Source organism: Mauremys reevesii, linkage group 21, assembly GCF_016161935.1.
Source record: "Mauremys reevesii isolate NIE-2019 linkage group 21, ASM1616193v1, whole genome shotgun sequence".
Classification (NCBI taxonomy): Eukaryota; Metazoa; Chordata; order Testudines; family Geoemydidae; genus Mauremys; species Mauremys reevesii.
Genome location: NC_052643.1, coordinates 8,049,839 through 8,072,985, shown reverse-complemented (window position 1 = coordinate 8,072,985; position 23,147 = coordinate 8,049,839). Strand labels below are relative to the sequence as shown.

General features: G+C 39.5%; 1 protein-coding gene across 9 annotated transcripts in view; it reads left to right on the top strand.

The window, feature by feature from the left end:
- Positions 1-23,147, top strand: part of VPS13D (vacuolar protein sorting 13 homolog D) — a 182,156-nt gene that overhangs the window by 124,557 nt on the left and 34,452 nt on the right. For all 9 annotated transcript variants that reach the window (XM_039508774.1, XM_039508778.1, XM_039508782.1 and 6 more), the window contains 2 exons: positions 11,233-11,365; positions 13,330-13,525. In XM_039508774.1, coding sequence (XP_039364708.1) covers positions 11,233-11,365; positions 13,330-13,525 — 329 coding nt within the window. The remainder of the gene's footprint in view (positions 1-11,232; positions 11,366-13,329; positions 13,526-23,147) is intronic.

The following is a 23,147-nucleotide window of genomic DNA, read 5'->3' as shown; positions in this document are numbered from 1 at the left end:
TTGAAGTTTAGGGAACAGCTACACACAGCGAAATAAATGAATGATGCTTTTACTTTGCATTTTTTGCATTTCGATGCGAGAGGTTTAATTAGTGTAAAGTCTTTTTTTAACCAACTAAACTGTAGATTTTCTTTTGTAGTGAATCCTATAACTGACCAGTGAAAACGCTCAATGAACTGACTGTGGAAATAGCTTGATAAAAACGAGGCAAATAACTTGAGGGGACTAAAACATATTGACTTCTGCTAATGGAAATGTATCGCATTATCCATTACATTAATCACTATTAGAGACTTGTCCAAACAATATTGTTACAACGTATATATTCAATGGTAAACTTGTAAAAACTGATTCAAAGTGTTATTAATGTGACTCTTTTAATACAGTATATATTATAAATACAAATCTTATGGACATGGTTCTTACAAACAGGAACTCATAGCACAGATGCTGACTTTTCAAAGTGCTGGGGGGGTGCCCGACTCCGGCTCCACCCCAGGCCCCGCCCCCAATTCACCTTTTTCCTCCAAGTCCCCGCCCTGCCTCATTCCACCCCCATTCCACCCCCAACCCCCACTTCCTGCCCTGTTCCGCCCCCTTCCCCAAGCACGCCACGTCCTTGCCCTTCCCCCCAGCCTCCTGCATGTAGCGAAACAGCTGTTTGCGTCAGGTGAGAAGCACTGATCCACGCGGGGGAGGATAGGGAGAGTGGATGGGGGCCTGCTGGTGGGTGCTCAGCACCTACCATTTTCCCCCAGTGGGTGCTCCCAGTCACGAAGTCGGCACCTATGACTCATAGTACTTTTTTTCTAATTCTTTAGTCTTCTGTAGCTTTCATGAAAGTGGTAAAGAAACTTTTCTCATTTGTATGAAGAAGTTTAAGATACATTTGGGCTATGATAAAGGATAACTTGATCAGATTTTGTACTACACAGGCTAAAAGAATACACTTCTCAGTAACATTTTTCTAAGTTTCTCAAATTTTTACACCCACACCCACACCCCCTTTGGTTCCCATGACAAACACAGCTGAGGTACTAGGTCATTTCAAGCCCAAGCTTTGTGTGGATGAGAGATTTAACTTTGTCAATAACACTTAAAGGAAGTAAACGTTAAGATAGCAGCAGAAAAAAAGAGAGTTTTCAAACCCTGCATTCCTACTTAGGACAGCCTTCTTTGCTTCTATGATAAGGAACGGGTGCATTTGACAAAAGCTCTGGAAATCTTAACACTAACTGTGCCTGTGCATGGCTTTCCTATCCCTCTGTTTGCTGCTCATGGAGGCCTTGCTTCCTGTAATGAACAGCTGTCCTTCTGCGTCGAGATACGAAGGATTCTGTTTAGGATTTGCTGTTGTGATGTCAGAATAACTCTCTAGACATCGTGACCTGGGATTTTCCTGTTGCAAAATCCAGAAGTGTGAGGGAGTCGGAGATAACATGAGAGACTTAGTTCACACTAGATTTGTCCAACTCTTAACTTTGTTCAGTTGGCACTTAAATTATTCCTGGCTATGTCATTGAATTTGCATGCTTATACGTTCTCTCCCTTCTAGTCCTTAAGACCCTACTTTTTAAATCTGAGACAAAATTCTGAACATCACAGAGGTGGTGATAAGAGTTTGAGAAGAAAAAGTTGCAAGGGCAGCAATTTAGAGCATTATGCATGACCAACAACATACAGTGTTGGGGAGCCTGTAAATCCTCTTGGTTGCAAGACTGCTTTGGGTTTGCAGTATCCTCACTAGGCTTGAAACATCATGTTTATAATAATAGCACCCAGCTTAAACACAGTTGTTTCTAACATAGTATCTGTAGCCAGTGTGGATAGAGATTAATTTAAAAAAAAAAATTAAATATTGATCAAGATTGTCTGGGAAGCTAGTCAGTATCAGATATTCTGTATTGTATTTTTTGGGAAAGAAATCCCTGCCCAGGCTCGCTTCTACCAAAGCAGTGGATAAAGCCTAGATTAGTGAAAAACAAAAAATTTCCAGATCTCGGGTTTAATTTTGGTTTATATAACAGTGTTTGTTGCCAAACATGATGGGAGAACCTAATGTCTTTCCAAGGTGCACCGCAAAACAAATTTAAAAAGTGAGTTACACTGAGGCTTTGTCTACACTGGCACTTCATCAGCAAAACTTTTGTCATTCAGGGGTGTTAAAAAAAGAAAAAAACGCCTCCGAACGGCAGAAGTTTTATCGACGACAAGCGCTGGTGGGAACAGTGCTTTGTCGGCAGGAGCGCTCTCTTGCTGACAAAGCTGCTGCCGCCCGTGGAAGGTGGAATTTTTTTGTCAGCAGGAGAACTCTCTCCTGCCGACAAACAGCAGCTACACTGCACAGCTTTTAGCGGCACGGTTGTAGCAGCACAGCCGTGTCACTAAAAGCACTGTCGTGTAGCCATATGAAACATTCTCACCAGCTGGGAACTATGTGCGTGTTGAAGGTGAGAGAGCATTCACAAAGAATAAGTTATAACTGACCCCTCCCCCCTCCAAAATCCATCTTGTCATGTCTTGGTTTCCTAAAGGATACTCCTGAATGTAATATTCTGTAACATTCCATGCAATGGGTGGATTACAATGAGTTTTAGGTATGTGATGTCTGTCTGTGACATCTTCAGTGAACCAGGAAGTACCAAAAGGATTTACAGAGGATAAAAAGACATATTTTTAAAAGTTAGTTAAAACTGATTCCTGTGCTGAATCCCTCACACAGTCTGATTAGTGGGAACATTCAGTACAGAAATTTGGGCTTAACTCCATTTTCATTTGCTTTGCAGTTCCTTCTGTGTCAGATAAGCTTATTATTTGGCATGAGCTTTGATTTACAAAGAAACTGTGTTTGATTTTGATTTTTACAGGACTGGAGTTGCTCTGGATGCCTAGTTTCTGTGGGATAACCAAGTTTAATGTCTTAAATAAGAATAGTGCCTTTCTTCCCAAAAAATCCTGAAGAAATTTACAAATAATCCAAAAACAATGAGGAGTCCTTGTGGCACCTTAGAGACTAACAAATTTATTTGGGCATAAGCTTTCGTGGGCTAAAACCCACTTCATGAGATGCATGATGCCACAAGAACTCCTTGTGTTTGCTGATACAGACTAACATGGGTACCACTCTGAAACCTCTCACAAATTATACAGCTGTTGTATCAGTCACTTCTGCAATGTAAACGGTTTATATTTAACAATGCACGGCAACACTGCATACATTTAAGATGGAAAAGTACTAATACACTACATGAAACTCTAGAAAATGTAGATAGGTAGAGTGTAATTACCCAAATGGGAGTTCGGCTATGACACAGCAGCCAACATACACCTAGTCTTGCAAAAAAAATGCCATGAAATCTTCAAGGATCACAAGTGCTCAGAGTACTTTTACATCTCATCTAAAAGATGGCATCTCTGGCAGCACAGTGCTCACTAACATTGAATCCGATTCAAACGGAAGTGTGCAAGCCACTGATTTAAAATCTCCAAAGTGGACAGACAAAGTACAGCAAGTTAGATGCTGATTTCAGCTGATAAAGGAAAATGCAGAACAGTTTAGTTTTTAGAGATATTAATTAGCTGATTGCTAAACTCAAAGGAGGTTTTAAGACGCGATTCGTGGGATACCGACCTAGGCTGTGTCTTCACTAGGAAAAAAATGTATGTTAAGAATGCACCCTATTTTTCTGCTTGCCTCAGGGAGGAGGCCTCATGTCATAGAGAGATGGTGAGGAATCATGGGCCAGATTTTGTTTTCACACCACTTTACCAATGTAACTCCATTGATTTCAGTGAATAACTTCATTTGTTTATGACAGTGTATATGAGGTCAGAATCTGGGCTCAAGTGTCTCTGGAGTGGAGGATCAGAGAGAAGTTCATTGTGCATTCACGGAGAAGGGAATTGGAAGGTATAGTCCATTTGGAAGGAAGATCAAAGAACACAGGTGACAATTGGGAGGAAGAATGTGTGAGGACGTTTTTTTGTTGGTTTTTTTTCCCCCCCTCAGAGCTTCCAAAATATTTAATTCATGCTTCTTCTGTCCAGGCATGGGGATAAGGCAAAGAATCAGATGTTATATTCACAAATATGCTTGAACATTTTTTTCAGTCATTTGAATGATGTCCGTGGATCCATTTCTGTTTAGAATCTTCATCAGTGATTTAGATAATGGCAGTCTACCTATAAAGTATGCAGACAATACCAAGCTGGGAGAGGTTGCAAGTGCTTTGGAGGACAGAGTTTAAAATTCAAAACGATCTGGACAAACTGGAGAAATGGTCTGAAGTAAATAGGATTAAAATAAAAAAGGACAAAGGCAAAGTACTCCACTTTGGAAGGAATAATCAGTTACACACATATAAAATGGGAAATGACTACCTAGGAAGGAGTATTGAAGAAAGGGATCTGGAGGCTATAGTGGATTTTGCAAGTTAAATATGAGTTAACAGTGTAACACTGTTGCAAAAATATCCAGACATCATTTTAGGATGTATTAGCAGGTGTGTTGTAACCAAGACATGAAAAGTAATTCTTCTGCTGTACACCACGCTATGTGCCGCTGGCGTATTGTGTCCAGTTCTGGGCACCACATTTCAGGAAAGATGTGGACAAATTGGAGCAAGTCCAGAGGAGAGCAACAAAAATTATTAAAGATCTAGAAAACATGACCTATGAGGAAAGATTGGAAAATTTGTTTTGTTTAGTCTGGAGAAGAGAAGACTGTGGAAGGGACATAAGTTTTTAGTGCATAAAAGGTTGTTACAAGGAGGAGGGAGAAAAATTATTCTCATTAACCTCCGAGGATCTGACAAAAAGCAATGGGCTTAAATTGCAGCAAGGGAGGTTTAGATTGGACATTAGGAAAAACTTTCTAACTGTCAGGATATGCACTGGAATAAGGGCTTCTCCACACTTGCAATTAACAGCACTGCAACATTCTCGCTCAGGGGATGTGAAAAAACACCCCCCCGAACGCAGCAAGTTGCAGCGCTGTAAAGCGTCAGTGTGTAAACAAGTATCAGAGGGGTAGCCGTGTTAGTCTGGATCTGTAAAAGCAACAAAGAATCCTGTGGCACCTTATAGACTAACAGACGTTTTGCAGCATGAGCTTTCGTGGATGAATACGTGAGCTTTCGTGGGTGGTCTTGCATCCGAAGAAGTGGGTATTCACCCACGAAAGCTCATGCTGCAAAACGTCTGTTAGTCTATAAGGTGCCACAGGATTCTTTGTTGCTTTTACAGTGTGTAAACAGTGCCCCGGCGCTGGGAGCTACGCCCCTCGTGGAGGTGGGTTTCGTAGAGCCCTGGGAGAGCTCTCTCCCAGCACTGTCCGCAACCATTCAAGGCATGTTAAAGCACTGCCGCCGCAGCGCTTTAGCGTTGCCAGTGTAGACTAGCCCTAAATTGCCTACAGAGGTTGTAGAATCTCTGTCACTGGAGATTTTTAAGATCAGGTTACAAAACATATCAAGGAAATTTACATACCAGTGGAAAAAAACAGGTGACTGGAAATGCATACCACAAATAATATATGCTGGTGTTTGTGTAAGTGGTGACGCTGCTGTTGCAGATCATTTTAGCATCTGTCTGCCAAAAGGCATTGGGGAATGTAGTCATAAGAGAGGTGTTGGATTGGCAGACATGAAAATCAAAGTCCTCTATGTATCTGGAAAACTGACTACATCTTTGAGTAACAGTACTGCACTACTCATGTGCCTTCAACTCTAATCTGTTCTAGTGATAACGGGCATTCAGCTTCCTTACTCAGCTAGTCCAGGGCACCTCTGAATCATTGTGGCCTAGAGACACTGGAAACTGGACTGACATTGTCAACTCATTTTACATAGATCAGCTGTCAGCTTGCAACCATTTTTGGTGGCCCATCCACCTAAGTGCTCAAATAACATGGTGATGTATGCTGTATAAAAGCCCAAAAAGACAGATATGTTACCAAAAATAGGAAGGTGCCATTTATTTCTTCACTAGGAAAAATGAATGCCTACCACATCTTTTCTGTGATAACCTATTCTTTTCTAGTAACCTCTTGTGGATTGTAACATGGTTAAATAAAACAATAAAGCAAATACTGGTAAAGACATTCAACATTAACATTTAGTGTTTTGTGGTTAAAAATCTGGTGAAGAATTTGGATTACGTCACTTGAGGTAGGACATCAGGGAAAAAATATTTCTTAGTGCATTAAAATCCTTATGGTCTAACTATGAAACAAATGTCTGTCTTTGGGCATTTGGTGCTCTTTGCAACAACATGCAAACCAAAGTGTCCCTGTTTAACCTTGGTTTTTTTCTTCTTCATGGACAGAGTATTAAAATTGCCATGTGATGACAAGATGAACTTTTAACCGGTACATTTATGAATTTCTCCTCTTTCGGCTTTACTAAGAAAACAATTCTCATATCGAGGCATTAAAACAGGAATTGCGATTGACTAACACAGATGGTGGACTCCTTTTATCAGAGGAGGAAAATGTGAGGAGAGAACACACAAGCCTTATTTATTCAGGAAAATTTGATTGTTGTGCTGGCCAGTCTGGACTGGGCAAAAACCTTTCTCCAGACAGCTGTTATGAAAGCCCAGTCATTTCATTAATAATAATTTATAATTTGTCCTATTCACACTGGCTGGCACCAACCATCACAACCAAGCTAACTAATTTGGTATTCGAGGTCAGTTCTTGACAACTGTTTCAGGACATGGCACTTTTTTCGGTGTGGGCTAAAAATCTAGAGCCAGCAGAAAATCTGCCGACTCTTACCTATATACACATTTAATGTGTGAGCATTTAATCCTTATGGTACCGCTTCTAATCCCGGTAAAAACGAGTTATTACCCTTTAGAGAGAACACCACCCGGTTATGGGATAATTTCAATTCAATTTGTATTTCTAGACTAATCAAAAATAGCATCTACATTAAGTTCAGAAAGGGGTTAAAAATAATTCAGCCAATGAACTGTGCGCTCTGTTTTATGTCCATATGATTAAGTCACAAGAACAGTCATGGGATTTAATTTTCATTCATATGATTAAAATCTGCTTGTTGAGATAACGGAACATGCTTTGAATAGTTTGCATTTCTCAGCAAGAAAGGAGGAGCTACGGCCCAGTAATCATACAGCTAGCAAAAAATTGCACAGCCTTTAAAAACATTGCAGATGTAAGTAAAAGAAAAAATTGCGTCAGACACATCATATAACTAAGTTTTGTTTCTTATTTTGAGTTTTTACCTTATTATAACAAGAATCTCAGGCATATTTCCAAACTACAATTTACAAAATAATGACATGCTCTTTGGTCACTTTTCATATTGATGCAAATTATGTATACATAGATGCTATTTAATTACTAGAATTGGGGGGCTGAGGGAGACATGGAATTGATGCTCTTGCCCCCATTGATGGCTGCTGATCAAAACACCTTGAGGAAAGGTCATTTTTTAAAAAGAATAAACTTTTTGACATCTTTGTCATCCATCAGCGTGATTTAATATTGTTATACTTTCACTTCTCTGCTAAACTTGGTACAGATTTCCTTTTTAATATAGTCAGTGGATAATTTTGGAATATTTGGCTATTCTGAATGATCTGGTTATAACATGAAAATGTTCATCTAAATGAGGATTGTTGTACCGTATTTGCATCTGTGCAAAGGCCCAATCCGTTACAATGAATAATCCTTACATTAAGTTTATCCTTGTATAGATGGCTTTTGTGGCAAGGGCACGTAGACTAGAGCCTGACTTTATAAATTAAGGATATGTACGATTATTCTTTCTAATACGTACACACTTTGCTCCACATCAGTTTTCTGTCTCTAAGGCACAACAGGGTGTTGAAGTTACTACCTTTCTGAGTTATAGGATGGAGCAAAGGCATCAAAGGAAATTTCCATGGAAGAATTACCAATGAAGGAATTACCAAGAGGGAATTCAAACCTAGAATCTTGTTACACTGGCAGGGCACCATTCATGTCACAGGCAGGACAGATGAGAATTCTAAACTATTCAAGAAAGAGAATTTTTAGGCTCTCTTGTTTCTCCTCATCAGTGCAAGGTTTCATGAATCATCTCTAGGCATTTTACAAAGGCCTGGTCTACGCTACAAAGGATGACTAGCTGCCTTGTGTCAACCTAGTTGTACAAGTGTCTACTCTTAAATTTGTCTCCCACTGATGTAAGTGCCCCGTTACAGCGATGCAGTAACGCCGCCTTCCTGAATGTGGTTGAGCCATGGTGGGTGTACTGACGTCAGTGCAGCACAAATGCAGGCACTGCCTTACTTACGTCCACCTTAACAGTTGTCCAGCTGCTGTCCCACAGTGCCTGACACTGACGGCTCTGGTCACAACTGTGAACTCCAGTGCCCAGGAATCACGGAAACTACAAGGCCTCCTTCCTCTTTAAAGCCCCGCAAATTTTTGAAATGCCTTTTCCTGATTGTCCAGTTCGTCAAGCACACCTAACAGCTCTCCACTGTTGTGTGCAACTGCCCAGCTGACCATGCCGGCTCCAGTTTCACTCCAGCTTGGAGTAGACGGGAGATATTGGATCTCCTGGGCCTGTGGGGAGAAGAGGCTGTGCGAGCACAACTACAGACCAAAAGCGCAAACAACTGTCATTCTGCATCTGCCGATCTGATAACTGAATCTTTCCTTGGTGCTGTCGAGGTGGCCAGTGCGTGGCTTCATGAGCAAGAGGCAGGCTGGGTACCCCCACAATCATTACTGGCATTCCAACATCACCAATGGTAATCTGCCGGTCGGAAGGGAAAGTCTCATCTTGTAGCTTTTTGAACACTCTTGTGTTCTTACAGATGCACGCGTCATGCACCTTCTTCACTGACCAGCCGGCACTGATGTTGGTGATTCACCAATGCTTGCATAACCATAGAAAAGTCATCCTTTCTGTTGATGTACTCTGTAGCCAGGTGATCTGGTGCCAAAATAAGGATGTGTGCGCTATCACTCCACTGCAAATCCATCCACCATCTCCTGTACAGTGCCCAGAGTCACAGTCCTGCATTGCAGGACATGATTAAAGGCCCTGCACACCTGCATGACAGTGGTCCCCATGCTGAATTTCCAAAATGATTTCCCATTGACTGATGGTAGTCCGGCATTCCACACTTCCACGCAGTGATCACCATGCTCTTCTCCACTGTCAGTGCAGCTCTCATTTTGGGGTTTGCTCTGCGCACAGATCCAGGAATATGGCCTTGCTCATCCGAAAGTTCTGCCGGCACTGCTAGTTATCCCACACCTGCATTAGGATGCAATCCTGGCAGCCAGTGCTCATTTCTCTGGCCCAGAAGTGGCGCTACACCATCTGCAGCTGCTCTGTGAATGCCAGGGTCTTATTAGGCATCCTTTTCAGTACCGATAACTGTGCTCAATTAGAGGTAAGGGTGCTGGGTTGGGTTGGGTTGTTTTGTGTTTGTCTTAACTTTGGGATGTGATCTTACCTAAGTGGCTAAAGAATTAATGTAGCACCGGGACTGACCTACCCTTCACTCTAGCTGGTGTTTTTTCAGTATCTTCATTCAGTAATGGCCAGTGTTCTCATAACTCCTGCTCAGATTATATATGTCTTAATCTTTCCCCTATATCATAAAAGGTACACAATTAGGAAAGAGGTCAATACTTTTATAATGGTTCTGCACATGCCTTCATTACAGTCATTGACATTTCCCTTACACTAATTCAAATCTTTGTCTTGTGCTGCAGCACACGTGTCTGTCAACATAGCCATTTACCTCTGGATCATCCTGCACCTTTCCCTAAACACGGCGTTGCTACACCGCCAGCTGTAAAATACATCCACTTTAAAACCCTGTTACTGAAATGTATTTAAATAGCTTCTTAACTTGCTACAAAATGTAAAGTACACTAGCCCAAGCATGTTTCTGGGAGTGTTTGCCTTGAAGGTTTTCACATATCTCTGCAAAAGGATAGCTGTATGTCTAAATAACATTCCAGTGAGTTTTCTGAAAGGTTAAACTAGGGTCACTGGCATTTACCTACTTGTTTTGGGAGAGGTTTCACTAGAAAGTTAATTATATTTAGCAGTTTTCATTTGTTTCATTTGTTCACTTGACTACTATAGTTCGGCATAGATGTGATTTCTTATTTACTGTCACTCTTGAACTTTGTATAATGATAGAACGCAGGTAAATGTTTTTTCTCAATCCTTTTCTGATAAAACATCTACAGTGAGAGTTCATGCTGATCAATAAGATCCTCTCCTGATTTGTGCCATTAAACATACTTTAACTTCATTTGATCAGAATATAAATTGGCTATGTATTGTTGAATGTTTTTTTGATTGAAATGATTAATTTACTTTATATGCTATACAGCTCAGTTTGGTATATATAAAGCCAAGTTGAGTTAGTAACTTTGGCAGGGAAAAATAGGTTGACCTATTTTTGCTGCCTATGTAAAAAGGTAGAGTAAACATAGCCATTGGATTCAACCCTGCTCCTGCTGAAGTCAGTGGCAAAACTCTGTTGACTTTGACACGAGCAAGATTGGACCCTAAATCATTTAGCATTCCAAAGGAGAAATACTGCATGACTTCTGCAAATATTTATTTTTTAAAAGTGCCAAGACACTGAAACACTTAACTTGCATCAACTATACACATTTCTACAAATGATATTTGATTTTGTTATCATTGTTCTACTTAAAAAATGTCCTCTAATTCCAGACCAGACGCTTTTCTTAAAACTTCCCACCATTGTGCTGCCATTGGTGCAGATCCACAGATGGTTGCAATGAGTGAAACTCTGATGTAGACTAGCCAATGATGTTTTAACCAACGTGGGCTAAATTACACTGTTAAGATACAAGTGGCTGGCCGAATACTGATACTGCTTCCAGTGGAATGATAGCTGTGGGGCAATCTTAAGGAAAATGGAGACAAGGCCTTTCTGAATATAAGACACAGTGATTATGGGATTAGACTGTAAATGCATACCTTCAAATGACGAAAAATTCTCTTTTCATGCTGCCATGTAAGTGTGACATGCAGATATTGAGAACTGCACAAATTCTGGTCTTTAGCACTATTGTAATATTTAAAGTAAAGCAATAAAAAGGAGAATTGCATAAATCAGTGTTTAAAAATTAAACAGCTTATTTCAACAAATCTTGATAATTTAGAAGTCTGTTCTTTTTTTTTTTTTTTTAATTTCCCATTGTTTCTCTTACTGTAGTTTGCTGGGACTTTATCAGATGGTTTGGGAAAGACGATGGATAACCGACATCAAACTGAACGAGAGTACATTCGATACCATGGCGCAACCAGTGGAGAACATCTCATAGCTGGGATCCATGGACTTGCTCATGGTAATTTGTGCATCAATAGATTATACTATTGTAATATCAGTTGCTTTGTTATCTCTGTCACTGTGGTTTCAAAGTGATAGGATTCAGAAAAACAATGCAGTTCAATTTAAACTACTCCACACCGGTTGGTTACATGTGGCTTAAGGTAATGGAGCAGTTGCTGGCTTTCCTTTTAATTTAATTGTGTTTTTAATTTTGGCAAAGGCACCTAGATTTGAGAATAGGTCCTATTTAAGTGTACTGTTGGATATCAAAACTAAATTTAGGAAAGAGATCAGCCAAAATTTCTAATTTCCGTATAGGTTCATAAATATACATACAATCTCTTTGTAAGTGACAATAATAAGATAATATTCAGCCAGTGGTACAAATGAATGAATAAGTGTATCGCGCTTAGCTTCCCCTGCTTTCACTCAGTTACCACAGATTCCAGTTTTCTTGCACAATCGGCCCTTAGCCTGTCTGTATTCCAAGTTGCACCTGTTTAACTTTCAGCTGTCTTAAAAAAAAAACAAAAGTTTATTTAAACTGGTGCAAAAGACAGTGTGGACACTCTTAATTTGATTGAAGACAGGCTTATGTCAATTTAGCAGAGTTGATTCTCTGCTGAATTAAGCTAAATCGATATAAGCCAGATTTAAATCATTTGAATGTTCACACTGTATTTTGTGTCAGTTTCATTAAATTTGTTTAAAATTGCGCCTTTAGTTAAACTGGTGAAATTTCAAATGCAGTCTGTATGATTATCAAAAAGTCTTGTACTTAAGAAATGTAAAATTAGGGGAAATTTGTTTATTCAGTCTCCAGTATTAGACTGAAATAGTTTTCTAGGTAGTTGAAGTCTCATCACTTGAGATAGGTGATGGCCCAAAAATGGAAAAGATTCATTTCTGTAAGTTGTTTCCATATCTAGCTCTTGTAGTTCACTTAAGTGCAGGGATAAACATTTTCTATGAAAAAGATAGCAGTGAAGTTCTAAATGGATCACATTAGACTTCCCTTTGAATGCAAAGCATTTTGGTTGTTCCAGTTACAGAACATTAGGTGTATTCTAAAATCGGGTATAAATTATGTTGCTAGCGACATGTGAAATCTGAAATATGATTGTTTAATGAAGAGTCATTTAGAAACAGTCATTAGCCGGATTAGCTTCTTTGACTTGAATTTTTGTTGTTGTTGTTTTTTTTGTTTTTTAATGTTTCCGATTTCCATTTCTTCAAAGAAGCAGTTGACTGTTAAATCCTGTCTGTTGAACTGTAGTTTTCTCAAATACTCCACTGTATGGCAAAGTTACCCATATGAAACAATTAAACATAGCATATGCTATATGCTTCTCAACTCCAGAACTTTATATACCAACATTACTGTTCGTACCGCCAGCATCACAGTGTTTACTCTCTTTTGGCTGTGATGTAAAATCTTTAGTGCAGTCAAAGAAGTCAGTGAAGCTAGGTCAGTTAATACCAGCTGAGGATCTGCCTTTTAAGTTTCTAACCCCTTGTGATCCCTCAAGTTCTCATGGACATTAACATTTTGCAAGAATGCGCTGCCAATCCCCAGTGTCCTGGTCAAAATTCCACTTTGCCTGTTTAAATTTCTCTTTGTATTTCCAACTGAGCACCATATTTTTTATTTCCTGTCCTAAGCTGTTGTGTAATATTTTGTGTTCTGTTAAATCCTTGTCACACTGTTGGAGGTGGCTTCACTTCATACTTTTATGTATGTATAGCTTCAGGATAAAATGCCCTATACAAATATAAGACTATATTATTAGATTAATTTAAAAAATCCATTCATAATTCAAACTTTTCATGTGCTGCATTAAGTGGGTAGCATGCTTTTCCACTACCAAGAACTTTCAAAAAAGTAAATCATTTAACATTGTCAGCTGTAATAACATCCTGTTTTTTTATTTTTAATGGCAAAGCAGTTGGTCCACTTACAGTTTTTGTTGTCTTTGCTAGGTATCATTGGTGGATTAACAAGTGTAATAACCTCAACAGTAGAAGGTGTCAAAACTGAAGGAGGAGTCAGTGGTTTCATATCAGGCCTTGGGAAAGGGCTGGTTGGCACAGTAACCAAACCGATGGCTGGTGCCCTGGATTTTGCCTCTGAAACAGCGCAGGCAGTGAGAGACACTGCAACTCTTAGTGGCCCCAGGTCAGTGAACACTTATCATTTCTAATCATAATGAAGTGTCTACAAAACCATATTACAATACCTTCTGCAATTTTGTAATGGATTTTGTTTCCTAGCCCAAAGGAACTGTAATTTTGTAATTCTTATTTTGTATTATTAGTTTTGCCTCTAGTTTATTTAATGACCTCCTTTTAAAAATACTGCATTTGTAGACTTACTAATATGGCCTTGTGTACTAGTAAAATTGGTACAGAAAAGCTACAGTGTAATATAGGAGATTCTCATTACTAAGAACATAAGAACGGCCATACTGGGTCAAACCAAAGGGCCATCTAGCCCAGTATCCTGTCTTCCGACAGTGGCCAAACCCAGGTGCCTCAGAGGGAATGAACAGAACAGGAAATCATCAAGTGATCCATCCCCCGTCGTCCATTCCCAACTTCTGGCAGATAAAGGCTAGAGACACCATCCCTGTCCATCCTGGTTAATAGCCATTGATAGACCTAACCACCATGAACATATCTAGTTCTTTTTTGAACCCTGCTATAGTCTTGGCCTTCACAACATCCTCTGACAAGGAGTTCCACAGACTGACCGTGCTTTTTGTGAAAAAATACTTCCTTTTGTTTGTTTTTAACCTGCTGCCTATTAATTTCATTTGGAGACCCCTACTTCTTGTGTTATGAGAAGGAGTAAATAACACTTCCTTATTTACTTTCTGCACATCACTCATGATTTTATAGACCTCTATCATATCCCCCTTTAGTCGTCTCTTTTCCAAGCTGAAAAGTCCCAGTCTTATTAATCTCTCCTCATATGGAAGCTGTACCATACCCCTAATAATTTTTGTGGTCCTTTTCTAAACCTTTTCCAATTCCAATATATCTTTTTTGAGATGGGGTGACCACATCTGCACGCAGTATTACTACATCATATTATAATAAATCAGGAAAAAGTCTGAAGAGCTTAAATATAATAAAGAAATTCCCATCTTGGCATCCTGATGCAGAATTGAACTAAAAATGTTCTTCTTTAGGCTTCCATTAAGAATTCATAGGAAAACAGTTGTTTTAAAGAAGCTGAAGAGTTCTGAAGATAATGTAATAGCGACATCCCTTCTGTTTTTCTTTTGCAAAATCACCTCCCCCCAAACCAAGAGTTCTCTGTCTCCCCTCCTTTTTACCTTCCTGCCATAGCAAGGGCTCTGTTTCTGTGTGTCCCCTCTCCTCTTTCCCCCACCCCCGCCCCCAGGATCCACGTTTTACTCCTTTGGCAGGGGCTCTGTATGCCTTCTGTTGGGCAGACACTATGCCTTTCTCTGTGTGTTCAGTGGCTTGCATGTTGTGGGCACTACCAGAAATAAATAATATTTAATTATATTAAACATGTTTAAGATAAATATTGTACAAAACTTATACAAATAATAATGGCAAAGTAAATGAGGAAAAGGGGAAAGAATAGGAGAGTTCCAGAGAGTTGGATCTACGAGAATAAACGTTTTATTTCCAGCGGTTAAGTGGCATTCAGTTCCTGTATGTTGATGCTGTGCTGTGTTACTGCATGCCTTAGGAACTCTGTCTGTTGTACAAGATCCTGCACAACAGAGGGGTTAAAAAATCCAGGTATATTTATTTTGTGATTTTCAGAATGGTGGTATTTTTTTTTTTAAGTCTTTCCATTTGGTTTTTCCATTTCCTGCATTTTATTATGCCACACTCAGAATCCTGATGTGTCTGCCATCACTATTTCAGTAAGGAACAATAAGCTTGATGAAGTGTGAGTGAGGTGCAGGAAACTCATAAGAATGCAAACCTAGACATACTTTGTTGTGGAAGTAGGAAGTGTTCCAAATGCACCAGCCTTTTTAACTGCCGATGAATGTAATATATGTAAAAAGAATTAATGTTAAGATTCATAAGGTTCACTTAGCCCATCTGCTGTTGGTAATGATGAATTTTTGTATAATAGGGCCCCACACTTTACCTGTATCAAACGTGAGAGTAAATTTGAGCAACGACTAAATGAGCATGTTGGGGGCTGAGAAGGGAATAGGAGCAGCTAGCATATAATTATATGCACTTGGGACTTAGTTTAATTTGTAAATTGAAATGCCAGGGATCATAGTTTGGATAAGTAAATAGGGATTTAAATTAAAAACCCATATAGAGTATGATTAGAAATGTTATATCTCAGACAAGTAGAAGGTTGGGACACATTCAAACAAAATAACTAATGTGTTAACCTAAGCAGTCTCAGAGTTCATTTAAAAATTATACTCTTAATTAAAAGTTATACTCCTTTTTTAAAAAAAATAAACAATTATGAAGGTTGCACTGTTTTATTAAAATGCGTATATCATGATGTGCACATGCATACAATGTGTGCATTACATTGAAATATCTGCATTCATGAATTTCCAACCTATTTGCAATATTACTAGTGATGAGGTTGCATGACAGATGAGAAACTAGACTGCAGGCAAGAGCTAGCTTTGTCCACCTGCCATCTGCCTTTGTAGCACAGTGCCCGCCTGATGGCGGCTGACTGAGTACAGATTAGGAAATTTCGGAGAGTTGAACCAGAGCTGAGCTTCCACTGAATTTGGAATAACTTTTGTTTGTCATGGACATACAGCAGCATGAGGTGAAGTTCATGATCATGCAATTTTCAATCCTTTGCAAATTAAAAAATTCCCAATTTAGTTGGATGGTAAATGAATATCAGAAACCATACAAGACATCTAAATATAATGAGTGGAGGACAAAAATGTCCAGTACACAGAAATCTTGTATTGTTGCAACTGTTCTTTGAAAATCCATTGACCCATAAACCTTTCTTAAAGAAAAAAAATTCTTGTAATTAATTTAGGAAGCCTCTTTACACAGGTGTGACTGTATTTGTTTTTCACAAAAAGATTTTAATCGCAGATGTATAGACCTTATAAATTAAAATACACTCAACTACACTTTTATATGTTGCAAAAGTTCATAAAACAATCCCACGCCCTCTTTTCTCACTGATTCTCTTATATAATCAAGCCACTAAATTGTTCTTTGGACGACAGGGAGAACAACAACAAAGGATTTGGACTTGTTTTGACTGTTGTGTACCAATAGCCCCCTGTTGCATTTGTTAACTGTTCAGCTATGTGTGGTTTGGAATCAAAATAAAATGCTGTTCCAAACTGAATCACTGGCTCAGGTTGCACTTTCTGCTCTACGTGTGCTGGGCCATGACTGTTCCGAGTTAAGCAGTATACAGAAATAAAAATGCTCAAGCTGATCTGATTAGTGTTGCTTAACCTTGCAAAGTATGAAGTAAAGTAAGTTTACTGTCATGGATGGACTCAAAGCCTGTGGTTGACACTATTCCAGTGCTGAGATCCCATTCTGATCTCAGATGCAGGGGGTCACACATGACCAGATACCTAGAAAAATCCGCTGTAGAATTTCAATAGCAATTTTTAAGTATATAAGGCAAATTGTTGTTATGGGTAAAGGAGCATTTTTTAGAACCTCCATCTGTTGTAGTTTTTATAATGTAGGAGTGGGGAGTTATGTCTTCAGTATGCTATTAGTGCAATGGGGAATTTTCTGTCAAGTATCTCGGACAGTAAATGAGGTTGTAGTTGGTACAAGCCGTGCGTGATCCAGAATCTAGCATTCTCAAGCATTCCTCCTGCCAGCACTCCCATTCAAGGCATTGAATGTCGTCACGCAGCAGGTCCCGGTCCCAGCAAAGTTGGAATTGTTTGTTCTTCTTCAAGTGATTGCTCATATCGATTCCAATTAGGTGTGTGCACGCCCCGTGCACAGTCATCAAAGTTTTTCCCCTAGCAGCACCCGTCGGGTTGACCGTGGAGTCCCCCTGGAGTGGCGCCTCCATAGTGCTCTATATATGATCCTGCCGACCCGGCGCCTCCTCAGTTCCTTCTTATCACCAGTGACAGTCATTGGAATGGTGGTGTCTTGCTCAGCAAGCTCTCCAAGTTTCCCTAGCTTCTATCTGCTTTAGTGTTTGTCTTCCTTAGTTAGTTATTAATTAGTGTAGTGTTAATAATTCACTGTTGGGAATGGGGAGTTCCCCTCCAACCCGACTGCACGCTCCCTGGGGACTGCCTAAGTCCCAGGGGTTCGAACCCTGCAAATCCTGCAACAAGCCTATGCCAATGGGCAACCCCCATGACACTTGCTTAAAGTGTCTGGGGGAAACGCATCAGGTGGATACATGCAGATTTGCGAAGGGTTTAGCCCAATAACGAAAAATGAGCGGGACTTTAGACAGAAGCAGCTCCTTATGGAGCCAGCACTTAGACCACAAACAGCATTGGCAGGAGTGCATTGGTGCTTAGTGCCCTGGCAGTGGTAACGGAGATGACTTTGCCGTGCGGAAACAGTCAGAGACAACTCAGCACCAGTCCCATTCCTCGGGGCAGAAGTGGCACTGGAAACGAGAGGAGTTGTTCCCCGACTTCGGGGCCCGCCCCCTCAGAACAGCCCAATGGGTGCGTCCCAGGGAGGAGTCCCCAGTGCCAAAAACTTTGGAGCCTGCACCGTCGACTTTGGTCCTGCAAGGGGGTCCGTTGAGTCCAGTGCAATTGGACTCACCATGTCAGGTGGTGGAGGAGGTGCAACTGCCTTCCACCCCAGACACATTTGAGGCCACAAGAGACTCTTCATGCCTCTCTTCTTTGGGTGTCATTCATGAACGCTTTGTCCAACTGAACTCCAATTTGGCAGAAAAATCTAACTAAGCTACAAACTTAACCCCCCCAGTTTCAAGGTAGATGTTCCTTTGTCTGCAGATTTAAGAGAAGGAGCCAAAATGAAACTTATAATGAAAATTCAGTCACCTCCTACACAAAGTGGGTACTAAATGGCTGGTTTATGATTGCTGCGTATGGTCACAAAATATTCTGAAAAGCAACTGAAACATCACTGCCTCCCTCTTAAGTATAGCTGTCTCCACCAAAGCACCAAAATTGTCTTCCAAGTGATGTCTTTTTTCCTTCTGTTTGGCTGAACTCTAAATAGTCCCTAATACTCAGCAGCCTAAAACAAAACATTGCTCATTATAATGCAGCTTATGTAAGGCTCTTACCAGTTCCTGAGAAATTGTTTTTAAAAAAAAATTCTTTGAATAAAGTTGTGGAAGTGCAAGATTCGTTTTCTGTTAGACTGTCTGATGGAAAAAAATATTCATTTCTTGGTCATGGTAGTTTAATATCATTGCTAGAAATGAGACATACTTTTTCCTTTTACCATTTTGGTTCTAAGTTACCATGACTGGTTTAATGGAAACTGCTAGATATCAGGTGCATACCTTGGGAAAAATAGAAGGCTTGGAAACGAACCAAGTATTTTGAAGGCACTTATTTTACATTTCCAGTTCTGCCATTTTTGGATAGAACTATTGCAAATCTGACTTTTTTAAATGTGTACATTTGTGTGCTTAATATAAGTTTTTTAAAAATAAAAGTAGAGATCAAAATTAATAACCTTAGAATTAATTCATCCTCAAACACAGTGATATAAAAGACCCCTAGGTAAACAGGGCCTGATTCAATTTTGTCGGACAGTCACGCTTCCAACTGAGTTGCATGCTTATTTTTCAAGTTCCACGTTACGTGAAACATTCCACATTTTGGTCTAAAGCAGAATGTTTATTCCACTTGTTAGAGAATAAGGAGCCAATTCTTTTTCCATATGGATGCATTTAAATGTTTAGATGGTTGTATTAGGGAATATATTTAACATTTTTAGGTCTGCATTATACTCTAGTATAAAATATTTTCTTCTAAAAAATTACTCACCTTGCCTCAGGGTTGGAAATTTCTACCCTTTTCAGTACAATTTAATGATGCAAGACTCTAGTAGATTAGAGAGCCGAGAAGCGTACTTGCATAGCTGAATTCACCAAAACTTACTGCTTTATTATAAACTTCTGTGCTCAGAAATTTCTATAACATTTTAATGTTCCCTTTCATGTTGTAAGTAATTTTTATGCTGTTTGAGCTATTCCGAGCACATGCAGACCCAGAAATCTGGAGTTCTGACCTTTCACACCCCTGTGGTCTTGGGCATGTTACTTAAACTACTGTCTCGGTTTCCTCATTTGCAGAATTGGAGTACAATACCTAAATGTGGTGAGGATTAGAAAATGGAAAGCACTGTTGTATTTATAGACTTTTAGATTGTTGAGTGCAACCACAAGTTGGAACTTTGAGGTTTTTTTAATCATTATTTTGTGGTTAAGTATTTACACTTTTCTCAAAAGAACTAGGCTCCTGTCCTGGGGTGCATCTGATCTATTCTTTTAGATTTCCAGTTGTATAGGCGGCTGTTGCATGCTTTAATTACTATTTTTCTTTTTGTCAGCATTAAGAATAATAAATACGCTCATTATAACCTGGGGCTGACAAGTGTCATGCAGACACATTTAGAAGCCCTGTCATACCTGCTTCATAGGTCAGCCTGAATCTCACATATTTGGCAGAGCTGTGGGCAGGAGTTGCAGTTTACCTTACAGCCACTAAAGAATGTGGCCCCAGAGCCCCAGAGAGGAGGAGTAATAAAGAAATGTAGTTCCCAAGGCTGCAGGGTATCTGAGGAAAGTGAATCTTTGGATTGGCTGAAGAGGATGGGGCAGGAATGGAGGCTGGAAAGGGATGAGGGTAGAATGGAGACGGCTGATGGGGAGTGTAGGAGAAAACGGGGGATGTTGTCCCATTTCAAATCCTCATTAACTCCCAGGCTCCCACTACCCCTCTGTGCCTAGAAGTTGCCTCCTTTCTCCCCATCCCAGGGTAAGGGGTGCCATGTTGGCAGGGCAGTATGTGCACCAAGTTTGCCCTGCTGCTGGCCTATAGAAAAACACATTGTTCCATTCACCAGAGCTGTCAAATACACCACCTTCACCAACACTAAATCCCGACAGTTTATTAAGGTAAAATTTATGGTTATATGCCAATTAGCTCATTAAATATTTTTGCATAAAATATCACACACGGAACTATACAAAACTTGGAAGCTATGGGAGTCAGTTTTTTACTAGTTGCAAGTGTCTTTGGGAGAATCATAAAATCATGGATGCTAACAAAGTATAGCAATGCTAGCTAATCTGGATGGAGACGAGTGTAATGAATGAATTAACTTTAAGAAGTGTAGTTTTGAACACCATATTTATTGGCCTGCATGGTCACAGTACATCAGTTGTGAGAAGTATCACTTTTAAGGCTGGAATTTCCTGGAGTGATCTTAATGTCATCCCAACATACCTCTAAGTCAGTTGGGTGTTGGGAGTGAGTTGAGCGGGTCAGGCATTACATTTCCTCTTCTCTTAAAAGTGACACATGATACATTACAATAAATCATTAAAAGTTCCCTTGCAAAAGATCTGTGCAAAATGAGAACTGTAAAGTTAAGTGTTAAATCTACCAAATATTAAGGATGGGAAGACATTCCATTTCAGAATCCCTAAGCAGTGATACTCAGACTCTTTAATGTGTGTCTCTTTGCAGCACACAATATTAAAACACTGTGTGATTTAATTATTAAGCAGTCGGGCTGCTTTTGCTATGTTATCACCAATTGTAGTTGATAAAAATAATACTTGCTCAGTCATTTTTGCTGTGAGAATTATATAGTAAATAAAACAATGAATTCACACTACTGTGGCTCTTTCGGGTTATGCTGATTGCTAATTTGACTCCTGAATCACTGAGGTCTGAGCATCACTGCCCTAAAGTAATGCTGGCTTTTTCTGTTCCTCTCTGACACCATAGCATGCACCATAGAGGGATGATGTACTAGAAGGGCTCTTTAATCTAGCATATAAAATCCAATAGCTAGAAGTTGAAGCTAAAATATTCAAACTGGAAATAAGGTGCACATTTTTAATAGAGTAGGTAATTAACCATTAGAACAGTTTACCACTGGATGTGGTAGATTCATCACTCAAAGTCTTTAATCAAGATTGCAGGCCTCTCAAAAACACAAACTCTAGTTCCAGCACAAGTTACCGAGTTCCAAGCAGAAATTACTGGATAAATTTCTATGGTTGTGTTATGCAGGTGGTCAGACTTAACTGATCATAATGGGTCCCTTCTGGCTTTAAAATCCATTAATCTATGTTGCGACACACCCAGCTAGCACAAACTGTGGTTGGAGCATGGAGCCAAACCATGGAGGCTGGGATAAGTGGTGGTTTTATAGCATATGGTGCCAGTTTAAAAACGTTTCATGTACTTTTAGCAGGTTGTATTTAAAAAGCCTGACCTCCTGATGAACTTCTTCAGAAGAAAGAAATCCTATAATTGCATAAGCTGTCTGAACTTCTGAAGCATAAACTCATTTAATTTGTGAAGAAAAACAAACTTAATATTGTTTTGTTGGAGATAAACTTAACATTAATTCTGTTCTTTATGAAACAAGAAAGGACAGCTGGCTTAATTTTTTAAAATGTCAGGGCACTGGGAAGATATTAAAAGAAAATCTATCTTGACAGTGCAGCATACATTTAATTTATTAGCAACTAATGTGTATGATCTGATATTTTATTTTGAGTGAGTTTTATATTTTCTTCTAAGTACTGCAGTGTCACATACAGGGGTTCTGATTATTTCCACATTTGTGTTGCATACTGCCAAAAAGCTCAGTCCAAACCCAGAAAACTATCCTGTCATTGAATAGATATATTCAGAAAGCTGTCTTCTAAAAATCTGCTTTAATGCATGCTACAGTACTTTTGTTAAGAAAACACGCATTAAAACTTTTTCCTGTAATTCACAAGGTAGTAAAAGGAATTTTCTGATATTACCCTTTAGATACATGCCTGTGGGCTTTTGGAGAGCCTTATTTGAAATCCCTTTTTATACCACAATCACATTCAATACAGGAAATTGCCATTATGGCTTTCACTCAGACTTCTGCCAAAGCAGCTTAACTCTGACCAGAAACTTGTCCTTAGTTATTATTGAACTATGTTGGTTTTTTAATATCAGCAGCATGAGACTGAAAATCAAGAATTCACTCTCTGAAATGTCAGTGGAAGCAAAGGATTACTTCATGGGGTTACCCAGTTCTAACGGGTTTGTTGGACCATGTTAAGTTAGGAGCACTTTATTTAGGGCTAGCCTTAATGTGTAGTAGAAAATTCTCCTATGCATATGTATTGAGTTCTTTAAAATGTACTTCTGTCCCAGGAGAGAGGCCCTGTAGCTGTGCAGTAAGATCTTGGTTCTTGGACAATGGCAGTGAGTGACCAAATGGCCTTTAAAATAAAAAAAAATTGTATCTCTTTGCCTCCTCTGCTTCCCCTTTTCGTATCAGCGAATAGGATTGTCGCATTCAAACTGACGATAAAGAGGCATAGGAAGAGAAGAGGGAGTAATTATCTCTGATGCGTCAATTTCATTGTTCAGCCCTGGAATTCTTCATAATGCAACAGCAGCAGAACCAAGAGTGCCTGGGAGTAGAAATAGAAGGAAAGAGGAAGAGTAGGCACATAATACCACGTAGTGTATAAAGTCTGTGGGAAGGGGAGAGCTCATTTAAGATTCTATCAGGAGTGTCCCTACATGCCCCTTGTTTTAATCTAAAGTTGTAATGCTCGTTTTCACCAGTTTACCCATCTTGCGAGTTAA